Source organism: Acipenser ruthenus, chromosome 11 (assembly GCF_902713425.1).
Source record: "Acipenser ruthenus chromosome 11, fAciRut3.2 maternal haplotype, whole genome shotgun sequence".
Lineage (NCBI taxonomy): Eukaryota > Metazoa > Chordata > Actinopteri > Acipenseriformes > Acipenseridae > Acipenser > Acipenser ruthenus.
In genome coordinates, this window is record NC_081199.1 from 8,035,979 (window position 1) to 8,052,773 (window position 16,795).

Sequence of the window (16,795 nt, forward strand, 5' to 3'; positions counted from 1 at the left end):
GCGGTTGGAATACAGGATAAAGAGTGACACACACCAACTGTCCAGAGCGAATAGCTAAGTATTATACTTCATCTGTTACTCATGGGTATCAGGGCTAATTCATAAACTTTTGTAGTAGTGAATTTCTCTGTATAATTTTACCTGTATGTTGATAATAAAACCTGATTACTGTGATTTGAAATTGTTAGTTGTGTCTAGTGATTTTCACTCTCATGTTGCAATAGATATTAAAGAAAATATTAGGCCTTATTTTCTTACATAATTTACAACAAAATCAGGCATATTTAAAACAAGCTCATACTGCGCTGAAACCTGGCGTGGCTCACAGTACTGTGCAACCAATTACTTACCTATAGAGTACATCGGCAACAGGCAAATACCCCAAATCAGTCTGTTTCTGAAGCAGGTGTACCGTGTGAATTAGGGTTTTTAATGACCCCCTGAAACAGACAAAAACAAATAGTGTTAACTACATTTAAACATCACAATCTCCAGACATGTTCAACCATTTCCTGCACTCTTTCCTCAGCACAATGGGTTTCAAAAATATTGGCCGCTAAAAAATGACTGTCCTCCCTCTCATTAAATAAATGCTGGCACTCCGATTTTAAGTGCCTTGCCGATTACATTATACAGACAGTAATGGATGATTCATGACCAGCAGCTGCCACTTACTGTACAGTTACTGCCTGGTAGGCTTTTGACAACCTGGATTCCTATGAATCACACAAATAAAACAGACTAGGAGGGAAGGATTTCCATGGCTGAAGATAACGCTTGAAAACAGCGCTTTAGATACATTTAGAAGAGTGTTCTGTCTACTCCACTGAGGTCACACACAGTATCAAACCCATTGAATCCTCCCAATTGTTTCTTTGCTAATTATGCCATGCTATTTGAAAATGTTTAACAGAGGTGTGGCTCCAGACAGAATGTATATGAAACCGTGTGTGTAGTGACTGCATCCTTTAGACAGTAAAGGGATCAATTTCCTTCAAGGAATGTATAGCCAGAAAAACAGCGTTCAGGTTGTTTCTTCATCGTCAGATAATATCATTTAATTAAGAAACGGTCATGGTAACATTGCTAATTATAGCTGTATTAAATGCAGGTAGAGTGGAAAGAAATACACTAAACAATGATGCACACAATCAATTCAGCTTACTTTCTTACTTGCTTCAGGGAAAGCCCTGCCTTGAGCGCAGTAGCTTGGGTAAGTTTTTCAGCATAGAAGAATACAGTGCTTTGCCATTTTTTGTTGCCCTCTTTTTTGCTTTCTTGTGCTCTACGTGTTTACGACTGGCAATATGATCTTCAATGGTACTGACTCGTACACGATCAATCGAATGACAGCAAAATTTGCAGAATAGTATCCCACCATCCTCATTTAGATAATCAGAAAATGTTTCAGCTTTTACTGAAATACTGCATTTTTTTTTTCTTCGTTGATGCAGTCGCCATGTTGTGTTTCAGCAGAGACACACGTGAGTGAAGTCACATGATGAATTAACTCAATTTGGCTGGGTGTAGTGCAAACAAAAAGTTCAGAGGAGAAAAGGACAACACTGCCAAATTCCATTCCCAAAATGCATAATTCTGCAACATCAGCAGCCCTACATTTCCACCATAAACCAGATTGTCAATTTACACAACTTAGAGCAGAGAAGTCTCCACCCAAAAACTGTAGAGAAATGAACACCCATGTTAAATCCCAATTACACATTGTGTAAACACGCACACACATGCGCAAGCACACACACGCACACACACTACCAGTGCATTTCGGTATAACCAAGAGTGCCACTTCAATAGAAAATATTTTGTTTTGTGGTGGAACAGTGGGCAAATCTAAAACATAACAAGAAGCAGTCTACAATCAAAGATGGATTTATATATTTAAAAAAAACACATTCTAAATGTTTTTAAAGGGTTAGGAGAACAACTGGATTGCTGATGTGTCACGGTTTGCCACACTTAAGGGATTTTATTCTGAGTGACCACAATTACAGTGGGACCACTTAGAGGGTTATTTAGAGACGGCACTTCACTGATACACCAGATGGTGTCCAGCAACTCAACGGACCTGGACAGAACAGATTCACTGTAAAAGGGCAACTTTTCCAAAACAAAATGTATTTGTTCCCCAAAGCTTGTAGAGACGACACAATTGATAGCATCATCAAAACGGGCAGAGTGGTTTGAAAATAAGCCTTAAATAATTAAAAAACAAAACGTTTTATTTTTTATTGTGAGCAATAGCTAAAACCCATGAGCCAGCCATGGAACTGCAGCACATTTCAAGCACATTTCTGGTAGGGCACACAGGGGCTAGAACACACACACTGTAGTTTATGTAACAGGTAATTAAAATATCTTGCTTTTTGAAAGCTGTTTTTAGCTCAGCTCACTCTGAACCCCATTAGTAACCCTGGTTCAGTTGCCACTCATCATCTTCTTCCTTGAATATTCAAATTAAAATGTAATTTCACAGTCTATCAAAGACTGGCTGATTGAACAGGGCTATTCTTTTCTTTCTGGCCTCCACACATTCAGCTAGGAAACTCATTTACTATTAGATCCTTCATTTAGATGTCATTAGCATGCCTTTGCAGTTTCAAACAGGATTACACAGAACAAATATGTTTTTCTACTTTTACTGTAAGCAGGAGATTCACAGATTCAAAGCATTTAATTCAATAAATTGCAAAGTTTTTACAGTGAAATGCACTGTTTTTAGCATAACGTATCAAGTTTACAAAAATAAGCCAGGACAAACTTTTTTCCTTTTCTAAAAATTAGTGTTTAATAAACTTTGTCACTAACTGCCATGTTTTGTTTTTTTTTAAAGCAAAACTTTAAGCCATAACTAACCCAAATATAAATATATTATATTTATTTATATATATATATATATATATATATATATATATATATATATATATATATATATATATATATATATTCAAGAGTCTAAGATTTTACTAAGTTTCTTTTAATACCAATTAAAAGAGGTAATGGCAAAGCTGGAATCAAAGCAAAAACTGATAATTATCTTTAAAAAATTTAATAAAACTGCAAAATCAGCCAACAACCTTTACAACCATTTTGGTGGCCAATTTATCACAAAGTCCTAGTTGATTGCTAAAGCTGCAACCAAGACAAACAGACCAATGGCTTCAGTCTAGGAAACTAGGCCAGGCTGTATTGCAATTGAAACCTTTTAGTATCAAAAGCAGAGAAGAAGAATAAGACCATTAGCAGAGCTACTTTGCTTGGCACAACTCTGCCTAAATGGAAATATCACAGGGCAAACGTTGATCGTGAGGAAAATTCTAGAGGGCTAAGATCTGCTTAATTACGTTTCCATGCTTCAGGGAAGAACAGCTAGCTTTTCAGAAGGAAACACCAAGGGGTTTTATTAGCTTGTTCTTGCATTTAACATGAATGGTGTCTCCAAGTGGATCTTAGTTTTTCACTTCCAACTTTCTGAGCAGTAGTTTATTTTAACTGCCTGCACACAGTTCAGAAGGTCCCATGAACCTGCCAAAAAGGATTATTCCTGTAAACAGACAGCTTCACTTTAAAGCTCATGAAAAGTAGTGGGGTTGTAACCAAATTTTGGGATAAAAAAAAAAAAGTGACAAGCCACAGCTGTTGTTTTCCAGTACTATTTTCAATGCAAAATTCTCCAATTCTCGTGGATATCATTTGTCTCTACTGCCCTGTTCAAAATCTTCTAGGCAAAATCAGTACAGTGTGGCTTTTAATGCAGACAACCTTTTATTTTTCCCACACTTTGTCAAAAACACAAAGCTTCAAATGCTCTGCTATCGTGACACATTGTTGCCTCTATCTAGTTAGAAGACAACTAAATTAAAATAGATATTATTTATTCACTTTTCTGCCTTCAAAAGGTTGCTGCAGACAAGGGACCACTAAAGAGCCAGTGCCTGCGATAGGGAACATCTGGCTCTGTCATGCCTCGCAACATCCTACCAGTCACACAGAAAACGAATGGACTGTACATACGTGAAAGAGCTCATTAGACCTCAGGCCAGAGAAAGATAAAAATAACTAGACACTGCTGTTTATGTGAACCAAAACAAAGCTCTCTCTTTGGCACACTGAAAGACTGCACAGCACCCCTATTAGAATGATCTATACGGTGTTGAAATAAATAAGAAAATGTAATAAGATCACAAGGAATGTTGGTTGCATGTTACGTGTATAATGTAGTCAGAACCTCGCATGATTTCATAGCTACAGTACAGCCAGTGGTTATTTTATTATTGTACAATACCCATAAACCAAACGTGACATAGAAAACCACAGAATACAAGAGCAAAGCCAGAACTGTATCTCAGCATTGGGGCTTCATCTGAAAACCAAAAAGAGACGTCACCGTTGATATGGCTGCCAGTGGTGTAGTGCTATATTTAGAGGTGAGGGGTCGCTATTAGTGAGTTGTATCTTTTAAATATTTAGCTTATATTATCTACATAATTTCTTATATATGGTTCTAAAAATAAGACCTGTTCCAATTATTACATCTAATTGTAAAACGCTGACACCTCAGCACAGCATTGATACAGGTTCCCATCGCCTCGCTACATTGTTCACACCTGTTGTTCCAGACCAGGCACGCTATATTCAAACTTTTTTTCATTATTTCTCTCTCAGTGTGTCTTACGGTATTCTTTGCTTATTTGTACACATGTATATCTCCATATATTAATAGGAGCAAAACAGTTCAATATTCTACACGTGCACAAGTACGGAAGCGATGTTCTCCCTGCCCAAGAGAAGTGGAGAGCAGCGCTCCCTTTTCCTCCCCAAACCATCAGAGATTAGCACACGGTCAGCACTGGTTGTACTGTGGCCTTGTTATGCAGGAGGATATATAGCCAGTCCAACACAGAATTACACAACCTTACCTGAGAAACTCACTCTACAGTAATTGCTTAAATGTTCTTTAGAAAAATCCCTGGGGATCAGCTAGAATATGAAAATTAATTTCAGACGAAAAGTTGCACCAAAAAATCTACCAAAAGTCCCATTACAAGAAAGAGGTCATTATAAGAAGCAGGTTTATACTTGAAATACATACACAAAAAATATACCACCATATCCATTTTTTTACTTGTTGGAATATGAATGCTGTTTTTTACTAAAGGGGTTTTAAAAAATAATCCTTATTTATTGCTATAAACAATTCTATGTAAAGACTCTTTTCAGAGAAAATTAACCACTGGGCTGGATAGTTCTGTGCAACAATAGCTACTGCACCTACTGCTTCTAAAAAAGAACACAAAAGAGGAATTTCTGTTTTTGACAACTTGACAGCCATGCAGCTGGCCTCAGCATTCAGAGCACCATATGCCTCTACTTGATGTGATGTTTCCATGCAGGCTCTTTAAAGAGACAGCAGTGCAATTCCCTGCCCTTTGTCCCTGGGCATCCCTGGAGAGGGGGCTGGCGACCAGAGGGGTGGAACTACAACATTTTGTAAATTAAATTACGCCTGGGAGACAACTCCATTTTAACTAAACGATCAGGTCTCCAGAAGTTGGAAGTGGATGGCAGCACTGCACTGTGGTCTTACCAAAGATGATCTAGTGCCTCCGAGCCTGCCAGTGCTACTTTATGCGCATTGGAAAGCAGTGCAGATTTAAAAAACACATTTTAGGCACTGCTTGAAACCAAAACCTGGAATGTTACTAAGGTCTGATTTTCATTCCTTTACTAAGTGGCATGAACCTGAGGTTTAAAACAAAATAATAACCATAATAATTCGAACAGACTTATTACTGGTTGGATAATGTCTTTAATAAACTGAGTTAGGAGTACATTTAATGTAGTATGATACCTCAAATTTCTAGCATAATCTTCAAGTCTAGTCACTGCCTTCCCTGCCAAAACAACGATGATATCTAATCCAAGCTGAGCAGTTTTGTGGATGTCTTCCTATGCACAGAATAAACCACAGCACGCACACCCAGCAAGGCAATTGCAATAGCTGGAGTGTTCTATAGATAGCACAGATTCACAAGAATCCCTGCTTGAGGAAAATTACATTCCACCCCGGTTTGATCCTTGTGTGTATCAGGCTAGTTCAGCACAAGTCATATTCAAAGTTAGAACAAATAATAAATAATTCAGACAATCTCTCCGTCAGAGATTCATTGCATTCTACTTTAGAAACAGTGACCTATTAAAGCAGCAAAAATTAGGAAGATAAATGCAATGTAATATTCAGAGTGCCTATTTTTTATTGCTACATTAAAACATGCAATTCTGTGCCCTAGGATAGCAGTTTAGTTATGCAAGACCTACATTAGTTATGTACAATAAAATGTCTTATAAACGTGACTCTGATTTTGCAACAAACCATTATAACCCAGCAAGAGACTTGCTACAAAAAAAAGGTTTGGTGTTCACAAGACACAATACTTTCCAATACCTACACCCACTCTACTGCACACTATGTCAATATACAGTAAGTCAACACGTGCACTTAGATTTCAGGGTTCACACCCTGTAACAGTGCTAGGATTAGTATCCAACTGCTGTAATATGACAAGCCAAACTAGTAGCATTTAGTGTTTAGACTGGTTTAGCTTGTACATGTATAGTTAGTTAGCAGCAGCTTAAAAACTGAAGATAAAGCACACTTATAGTTTTAAAATTATTATTAGGATCCTCATCAATACACAGTGCTGAGATGGCTTAAAGTGAAGATTAATTCTGAGATAACAAGTGGTCTCAGAAGAGAAAGGTAAAAACTGAGAGGGATCAGCTTCCCTTCCTCCTTCAAGTGACTGTGGCAGGACAGAAGCAACACATTTAAAACAGTGGCAGATCTAAATACCGCCGCAGGTTAGATCATTAAAATGTGACCTGACGAAGTGTTTGAGTTTCTTCTGTGTATTTCTGTCTGCAATTAAAACAATTGGTGGGAGGGACGGTGGCACTGTGTGCTATGCACCAATCCCATTAGGAAAAACAAAAACTATAAGGATAACATTTCACTGGAAGCACTGTACAGTACCTTTGTTTCATCGGAACTTGACCATTAGCGCTGGGCATCAGGCTTTCTGTGCGAGCCTGGCTTGGTGTGAATAATCTCCTGCAGTGTCTTATTGTAAACCTCAGCTGCACTGCAGCAACATAGCTACTAGATGACTTGAAAAGGGTCACTGACTATTCCAAATGATTCCAAGCTGGTTTAATAAAGCAGACCACGACTATAGATCATTTTTACCAGTAGTATGTATAATCAAACACAGAGGTTGAGAGGGGGGGGGGGGGGGGGGGGGGGGGGGGGGGGAGATACCCATTTGCTACTGGTTCTGGCACTGGGAAAGCACCGTGTCCCTCCAAACACCAAGTCATTTACTCAATACCTCCTTTCATTACTTTGACTGCTCTGGAGTCTCAAAAAGGGCACATTACCTTGGAAAAAAAACAAACAAACAAAAAAAAAACCACCACACATTCAGAACAGTGCTTCACCTCACTGAAGCCCAAAACACATTAAGAAAGGCAGCATTCAATTTTGAACCAATTTACTGTTAATCCAGCCAGTCACGGCTGCCATGACTGAGCAAGGGTGCTCAAGCAGAGGGGCGAGGGAGTGGTGGAGCTGCTGCAAACTGTCACAGGGAAACAACGTTCGAATTTGTGTTAATATCCCTAAACTAGGTGCAGCTAATGAAAGTGGCAGAAGATGTGCCCAGGCAATTTAGCTACAACTGGTTTTGAAAACAGCAGCTTTGCTTCCCAGTAATGGAATCTAGGGAGAACGCTGTGACACAAACTGGGTCAAACTTTTCTACTGGTACAGGGACTCGTCTGTCACAGGATGGGCTATCTATCAGTTAACTTTGAATTTACTACTTTTACCTAGCCTGCTGCTGAACCATGAAATTGAAAATGAAATCGCTGGAATGTACTGCATGCTTAGGTACTATGGGGTGGCAGAATGCAGCATTTCCACATAACACTAAACACCTGTTAATGAATGGCGTCCATCAATTTGACAGAAAATGTTTTTTTTTCCACCTCACAGCAGCAGGTCTAGAAACTTGTATTTTTCTATGCCAGCTGGGACACTATCGTTACAAATGGTATCCATTTTTAACATTTACTGTGGGATCACTGCATGTGTTCAGACAAAGCAAATGCAACTTAATTTCCACACTACTGAACACGCTGTGTTTAAACACTGTAATCCCTCAGCAGAAACCCACATCCATATTTCATTAACTGAAAAAGGTCAACACAAAGTCAGCATCTTGGGATGATGATTTGCATGAGATCCATTTACTAATATAAAGCTAGAAAGGAAGTTCAGTGTACTGTCAACCTGCAAGTACCAGAAGAAGACCATCAAAAAATAAGCAACCAAAATCAATACTCTCAACAATACTTATTCTAAACCCCTTACCAGCGACATACTGCTGTCGCAATGGAGATGTGCTCTGTACCATTCTTAAGTCTTGCACTTTGATTAAAACTCAAATCGAAACAAATGTTATTTCTAAAATAGCAGCTTTACGGTCTCACTAACAGGCAACATACTTGCGAAAGTGTGAAAGTTGTGGCACTGATGGCACTGAAACTCTATTTAGCTAAAGAGAAGGTGCAGTACAGTATGGTCAGGCGCAACGTGAGTTGCCCTGCTCTGACCCAAACAACATGCCTCGATCGTGCTCTGGTGGGAGTAGCCTCTTAGACAGCAGAGTGTAGTTCAGCCTCCATGCCCATTGTCCACCAATGCACCAAATAATGGTCAGAGACCTCCAAAACTGACTGAAATAACACTCACTATCCACCTCAACAGCATGCAAACTGAAAGGTTTCTCACTGGCAATCTTGTAAGCCACACAGAGCTCCAATATTCGGTTCTAGATAACAAACAGCCAGCATGAACATCCTCACCTTGCGCAGGCCAGGGCGACGAGTGCCGCTGCCGCATTCTCTTTTTGCTTCTGCGGGATGTGCTCCCCGGAGCTGGTGTGGTCCTCCAGCCAGGAGCAGAGCAGGGACTCCAGGCCATTGAGGCAGTCCGCGGGCTCTTTGGTGAGGCTCAGGGGCTGGCAGTCGCGGAGGCAGGCGAGCAGCACCTCGGCAGTGATGTTGCAGAGGGCTGGGTCGGTGCGCGACTGGGACTGGATGAGCGGGAAGATGAGCAGCAGCCCCATGCGGGAGGTGAAGGGGGCCTGCTCGGGCTGCTGCAGGAGGCCCTGCCGTTTGAGCAGGGCCACCGTCTCCTCGTCCCCCGAGCTCTCCCGCTCCTGCTGCTCCTCCAGGGCCAGCTGTCTCTGTGCATTCCACAGCCCGCGCAGCGCGTTCAGGCGGTACTCCAGCAGCCGCGCGTAGGCGTTGCTCTGGTTACCACACACCGTGCGCAGCCGCTCAGCGAGTTCCGTTGGGTTCTTGGTCTCGAACGTCAAGATCTGAAAAGGAAGTTTGAAATATTATTGTTGCTATTATGCATGCAAGACAGCTAACATACAAAATGACCATACTGTACTAACAACATTAATACATACCGTGGGCAAATAATCAAGTTAATGGGCCTGATTGTTTACTGTGGGCAAATGTCCCACTTCATGCATTTGCAAGTTGGCCACAGTGGAAAATACAGGCCAGTGTCCCATGCTGTCATGACATCAAATCAGCAGGTGCTTTTAAATGTATTTTCTTGTTTGGTTGACCACGATTCTACATGCAGCGTGATGCCTGTCTCTCATTCCAGTCTCCAATATAATCTTAAAGCAGATCTGCCCAAACACCAAATACAACATGAACCAATCCCACTATTTGGTCACTATTTCTAAAAACAGAATATTACGGTACCTGGCCGACAAACAATGCATTTTAGAGGCTATGCAGTGCAGTGGCTGTAAACAATCTCCGATATAGATCATAATTAACCAAATAAATGTTATATAACATCTGCACTTAACTGATGTTTACAGTTATTGATTCTTCTGTGCCCAAGGCTTGTTGGGCTTTTAAAACATCCATTAGACAATTCAGCACATCTATTTTCAATGGGTTTCATTTGAGATCCATGCCAATAGCTTTTATCAGAGCTGTAGCACTATTTACATTTTCTAATGGAAAAAATGCTTTCAAGAAAGATTTTGATTTACAAATGTACAGCAGGGGGGCATATATGATGCTATACTAATGCATCTCTGCTTTAAGATCTAACACTGGAGCAGTTGGAAAATCCATCTTGATTTTGTAGTAAGCATTCTTCAAAGCCAAGTTCAATCAAATATAACTGACTTATATTTACTTGATTGGATTCCTGGTGAGAATTTCTAATTACTGCTGAATGATTAATTAACCTGTTCTAAAAATATACTACACTGCTCAAAAATGGCTAGCAGTATCAGTGATACAAAAAGGACTTGGATAAAAAGCACTGCCCATAACACAGTCAATACAGGTGCAGTGCCTTCAAGAGTAGACAGGATGGCACCGTTTTAAATGTGACAAGACTACATTTTTTCTGGAAGGATATGTGACTATTCCTAAACGATTAGTGTCTAACTCCTACAGGAAAGTTGGGGCTAGTAACCTGTATAGAGCTCTGATCATCACTCGATACTGTTTATTAGGGCAGCAGTGTGGAGTAGTGGTTTGGGCTCTGGACTCTTGACCGGAGGGTCGTGGGTTCACTCTCAGGTGGGGGACAGTGCTGCTGTACCCTTGAGCAAGGTACTTTACCTAGATTGCTCCAGTAAAAAACCCAACTGTATAAATGGGTAATTGTATGTAAAAAATAATGCAATTGTATGTAAAATTAATGTGATATCTTGTAACAATTGTAAGTTGCCCTGGATAAGGGTGTCTGCTAAGAAATAAATAATAATAATAATAATAATAATAATAATAATAATTAAGCCCAACCCCACACTATGGGGAGGGGCAGCTAGTCCTGACTAAGCAGATAGAAGATGCTGCGGCAGAAAAAACATCCTTGCTCAGATCTACGTTAATAGCCCTTACCCCCAAGAGACTGACCACCAGACCAGCTGCTGCCTTCAGTTATTGCAAAGCAAGCAATATATGTAGGCAAAGAGACGGCAACAAGACGGTATAGTGCAGTGCACTAATGTACTGAATTAAGCTCACAATGCCATCTTTCCATCATCAGTTGCACCGTCTTCCTTAATTCCTCGTCAATTCAGCAGTCTTATACTGTATAATACATTCATGAAAGCCATGCCATTTGCAGTAAAAAAAAAAAACAGTGGCAATGAAAAATCCCTTCCTTAAGGCAGAACCTAGCTAATGAATTTCCACACTGCCAGTCAGCAGCTAGTGATGCAGAGCTATTTACAGCCCTGTAACAAGAGAATGTGAAACTATCATCATATCAATAAGACCTTCCAAAATGTAGTCTAATGTAATATCCCAATCAAATTGCTTCCATTCCAACTCTAGCAATGCATTATATTTTTGGGTTGTCTCCAGGATGCGTCTCTCAAGCTTGTTTCCCACTGGACTATAATCCTATATCCGGCTCTCAAACACCGCTTGTGCTTATCATCTGGGTTGTGAACAGTAAAGGGTGTGAGATTAAAGCAATGCCCACAAAAAGTCACAAAAAACCTCAACCTAGTTTTAAGCATCAAATACCCCCCCTAGTGCAAAGTCATATTGTTCACCCACAATCTATGAACCTTTTTTTCCTTTGAAACCTTTAACAGCTCTACTCAATGGTAAACATTAGTGCTGCACGAACCAATTATTCGGTTCAAGCTCTCCACAGATGAGGTTCATAGGTGTTGATCAGGGTCATTTACAATCCCAAGTGAAGAAACAGCTGCTTGAATCTGTGTGGACTGCTGTTCTCTACCGAGTCTGAGAAAAGCAGCAATCATCTTCACTTGTTTCACTTGGAATCAACACCAATGACCCTCACCTGATTGTCAGCACTGGATTTCTGTAGAGAGCGCAATCAGAATAATCTAATACATCGGTTTGTGCAACACGAGTGAACAGCTCATGTTTTGCAGCTGAAACATGCCAGCTTAGATTTATTTGGCAGCTCTATTTGAGACAATCGATTTCCAAAAATACTGTACAATTTACGGGCAACTGCTATAGAGTAGGCTTACACACCGAATACTTACAATAATAATATCCAGGCTAATTCTGCTTAAGAAATTGCCCAGCACCATTTGTATAGATCCGTCCTTTCTTTGCAACTAACCTACGTCAGTGCTGTCCAAGGTTTGGGACTGAAAGGGCCATACAGATGACCAGGGAGTTGTTAAGAGCCATCAAAAACTAAACAAAAACCATACAAAAAAAGAAAAAGGTTTCTACAAAAACTGCACATTATCCAGCCTTAATACCCTTCATCAAAAGATTGTGAAGCCCTACAAGTCAGTCATACAGTACATGGTTCAAGAGCCAGCCGCTGATAACAGCTAAATGACCTTTCCTCTTTCAGCGGAGTCACTGAAGCTCACGAAGCACTAGTAAATGTACACTGTCATCTTTTTGAACTGCTAGGGGCTGGCAGGCACTGAATGGGGGGAAAAAAAAACTATGACTGCATTTATGAGATGCGTCTGAAGGACAACCGAGGGGAGGTTCTACAGAAAACACCCACCCAAGAGGTTGATCTGAATGCACAGCTCTCTGCTCACGAATTAAACAGCACGTTGTTCTACTTTACTGTACGTTCCTTCATGTCGCCTCTCGATTGGAAAAGCAGGGCTTGATTACTTAGGAGAGTTCCAGAAACTATTTGGCTTCTCAGTAACGAATCGCTGCAATGTGGTTCTTCATGTGACCTCTTGAGGACCACACTGAATTATCTGGGTGAAGCGATCAGTACATTTCTTTAATTAGTAGCTACGAGTTAGTTATGGATGAATGAGTGAAAAGTTCAACAAATAATGTGGTGAAGCCAATTCATGCTGTCCCACATAAAATGAAAAGCTGTCAGTAATCACAGCATCATAATCTGTCAGTGCTAGTCTAATATTTTATAAACATACAGGCAGGAAAGCGGCGTGCAACTACAGAAATTTGATAGGATTAAAATGAAAGTGCATAATTCCAGTAAAATTGCTTTACCAGCAGCACTTAACCTAACCACTGTCTTTCCCTTCCAAAATTGAAGCCCCTCTCCCACACAAAACACACGTGAATTTGTTTAATTATAACTTCTTATAGTCCTTAACCAAAAGTTTCTTATTGACAGGCTACAAAAGGTTTAAATGATTAAAACGGCAAACAAAAATAAAAAATTATAAGTGGCCATGTTTAAGAGGACCTTGCATTGGTTTTCATTTTTTTCTAAACTTTTTACCATTTATAGTAGGCATCGTACATCACTGTAAAACAACTGAATGCTGTATATGAAAATCTATGTAAAATTTGAAATAAATAGTCTACTTTGTCATGTTAAATGTGTGTGATACTGATAGTTTAAACAGTAAACGACCGTTTACACAAAAGGGTTAAACACACATTTACAGTCCAGGCTACTTCTGGTATTAGGGAACAGCGCAAGACCCGAAAATGCTGATAACATTTAATACGAACATGCAGGGTTTTAACCTTTGTGCTGTAGGTTAAGAAACCCAGGAACCAACTATCTGCAATGCAAACGTTTAGGCAAATTAGATTTCAGGAGAAAGGCTTTTCCAACAGTGTCTCAGTATAAGAAAGATGAATTACTACAATAACAATCATTTTCCTGAAGTTTAATTGTACTTCTGCTACATATAAGAATAGTAAAGGCAACATTATAATAAGGATCATCTAAAGCCACTCATGTTATGTGGATCCCAGTGACCCAATTTCAAAGTCTTTTGTTTTAGCTCTGATTCACTGCCACAAGGAGCACCTTTTTTTCCCCACAATCACACTAACCAGGTTTATGAAATCATCTTCTTCATTACATTTTTATTGTGTGCATTTTCATAAGCCCAGTGAATCTGTCTATAGATTGACACACACACATATATATATATATATATATATATATATTACATTATATTATATATATATATATATATATATATATTATATTATATATTACATTATATATATATATATATATATAATTTTATTTTTTATTTTTTAAAGAAAACTGCTGTGTACCATAAGATGCAAAATCAAAAAGAAAAGGGTAATGTAGGTACACAAAAATGTGAATTATTTGCATTTGAGCAGAATACATTCAGAGTAAGGATCTAGATATGCAAGACGTGTGTTGCAATTCACACTGTAAAAGCTTGCATAGCAAATACAGAATTGTATAATTTGTAATAGAAATGAACACCTTCAATGAAAGCCACACAGTACAAACCATGAATCTAAACACGTATGTACAGTACTGTAATTGTGTCTAACAGAACATCATTTTTAAAATCTTAATTACCCAAATGAGTATTTTTTATAGATAAGTTAATGGGCTCTTTTCTCAAATCTCTTCTTTAACTCATGTTAATGTTTGAGATTAATGAAACTATTCTAGACTGTGAAAGAAGCCAACCACAGTTTTATGAGTAATTACTCATCAGTTTAATACATTAAACATAATTCATTTGTGTGTTAAAGCTCAGTGAACAGTAGCCAATGTTTCAAACACTGAAGTTTCACTTTGTTGTTTAATTACTACAGGACAATGAGATCTAGCCTAGTTCTTGTGGTATATAATAATCTCACTCCTCTAGATCAGCTCTGATCCTCAGGGGTCTGGGAAGCACAGACAGGCAGCAGGTTTATTAGCAGAGGAGGCTTGCTCCAGCACTGGCTGGCCCAGCATGTTCTTTAATTACCCTCCTGACCAGCGGAGCAGGAATCTCTGGATCCCTGACTTGCACAGGTCAGCACACTAACAGATGAACATGTCGAACCATCACCTTATGCACTGCAACACAACAATTAACAACAGGCAAGCAATACTTTAGACTATCAAGTCACTTGTCAAAACCTTCTCAAAACACATTGATGCCATTATTAATAGCTTCACAAACAAAAGAGCAACAATGGCATAACACTGTCCACAGAGCGATGGTTTAACCAAACCGTTTCCCCTGAAAGTCTGTGAGTAAAGAGTGACTCACCTGCACACACTGTGAACCATAATTAAAACTGAGATAGGGAAAACAATAGAAACAAAAGGTATTGTTTCAAAATCAAGTACTGGAAATATGCGTACACACACACACACAATGAGAACAGCATGTAAATACCCACGTTACAGGAGTACTATTTTTTGCATTTGCACCGTCTATCGTAAACACAACGCATTGCAGACATCCAAGTACTGAGACAAGTTGACAATTCCAAGCAATCAAACATCTGTAACGTTTAAAACAAGTGGCTGTAGTAGTGGCGAGTAGGTTTTAAAACGATGGTGTATGTACTCAAAATCACCTCCTTCTTTGTTGCATTAATTAACTGTGACATTTTGTCAATTCACCAAGACCATGAGACTGACAAAACTGCAACCTAGTTTCGGCACAATCTTGACAAAATTCTTGAATGAATTCAGAGTATGTGCTGTAGGAATTTAAAATTACTAAATGAAAAAGTAGGAAGTGCCTGGCTTCATCACAGCCCTCCCACTTTGGTCCACACAGTTAGGTATCTCGATTACATTAACAGCATGATGACTCTTGGTAAATCAAACAGCTGTGTCAGATAGCAGACCGGCTCTCAACTTATGATAACAGAAAAAGGTAGCTCTCCACCTCTCACTATCCAAAAACTGTAAATCATCTCAAGGGCTTCAGTACTCTGCTACCACACCTTTCAAACTCTGGTCCAACTGGAAAATACTGGTCCAGGTTTTGTTGCAACCAGGACCTAAATGTGCATTTATTTCCAGTGCACACAAAAGGCGTTTTTTGTTTTAAAAATTAATCTATAACTCATTACAATTGTGTTTTACATTTAAAAAAATGATTGCAAATGAAAACAGTTAGCATAGACTAATGCAGTTAACAAAAAAGTTTGTTGGAACAGATATTGAATTTGTCAAGAAGAATTACTGAAAGGGGGATCCTTTGAAAATGTTGTCTGAACACATAGGACCCCATTTGTGCAACTAAAAAATATGACATGTCTATCATAATGAACTTCTATAAAAACATGATTACCTGCCATAGCTAATGTAGACATTAAGATTCACTACAGGACATCATGAATGACTTCATTTTATGTATTAGGTACTACATACCTAGCAGAACAGCAGTAAAATATTTAACAGATAACAACATTCACTTTAATTGAGACAACACATTAAAATGAACATGCTGCAAAATTCATTAAAGTCATTGTCTCTCTCCAGGTTGAATATTAACAGTACAGTAAAATGTGCCCTATCACTTTTGTCAGGTTAAATAACAATGCAGTGTCCCATGCAGTTTTAAAAACTGCATGGGGAAATAAGACTCCCATTGCATAGTGGTTTGATCCATTCCTGGTTTCACTACAAGTTTAATAAGACAAACCTGAGCTGGTTAGCTATACGCTGTGGCTAACCAAGCTCATAGTAAAACCTGGAATGGGTGAAACTGATATGCAACAGGAGTCCCAGCATTACAAGAGCTATTGAAGATTTAATTTATAACGAACTACAAACTAACTGCTGCAAATAGTAACAAGTGCATGCCCACTCAAATGGTCTTCTTGGGATGTAAACAACCTAGACTGTCCGTTTTCTATCTAATGTAGAGTGCACAGGTGGCTAAACAATTGAACAATGCAAAGTCACCACGAAATTAGTTTCAACCTACAAATGTTG

General features: G+C 39.1%; 1 protein-coding gene across 7 annotated transcripts in view; it reads right to left on the reverse strand.

Moving 5' to 3' along the window:
• Positions 1-16,795, reverse strand: part of LOC117426920 (probable E3 ubiquitin-protein ligase HECTD4) — a 64,953-nt gene that overhangs the window by 46,877 nt on the left and 1,281 nt on the right. For all 7 annotated transcript variants that reach the window (XM_059033244.1, XM_059033239.1, XM_059033243.1 and 4 more), the window contains 2 exons: positions 8,941-9,458; positions 351-440 (listed from right to left, as the gene is read on the reverse strand). In XM_059033244.1, coding sequence (XP_058889227.1) covers positions 351-440; positions 8,941-9,458 — 608 coding nt within the window. The remainder of the gene's footprint in view (positions 1-350; positions 441-8,940; positions 9,459-16,795) is intronic.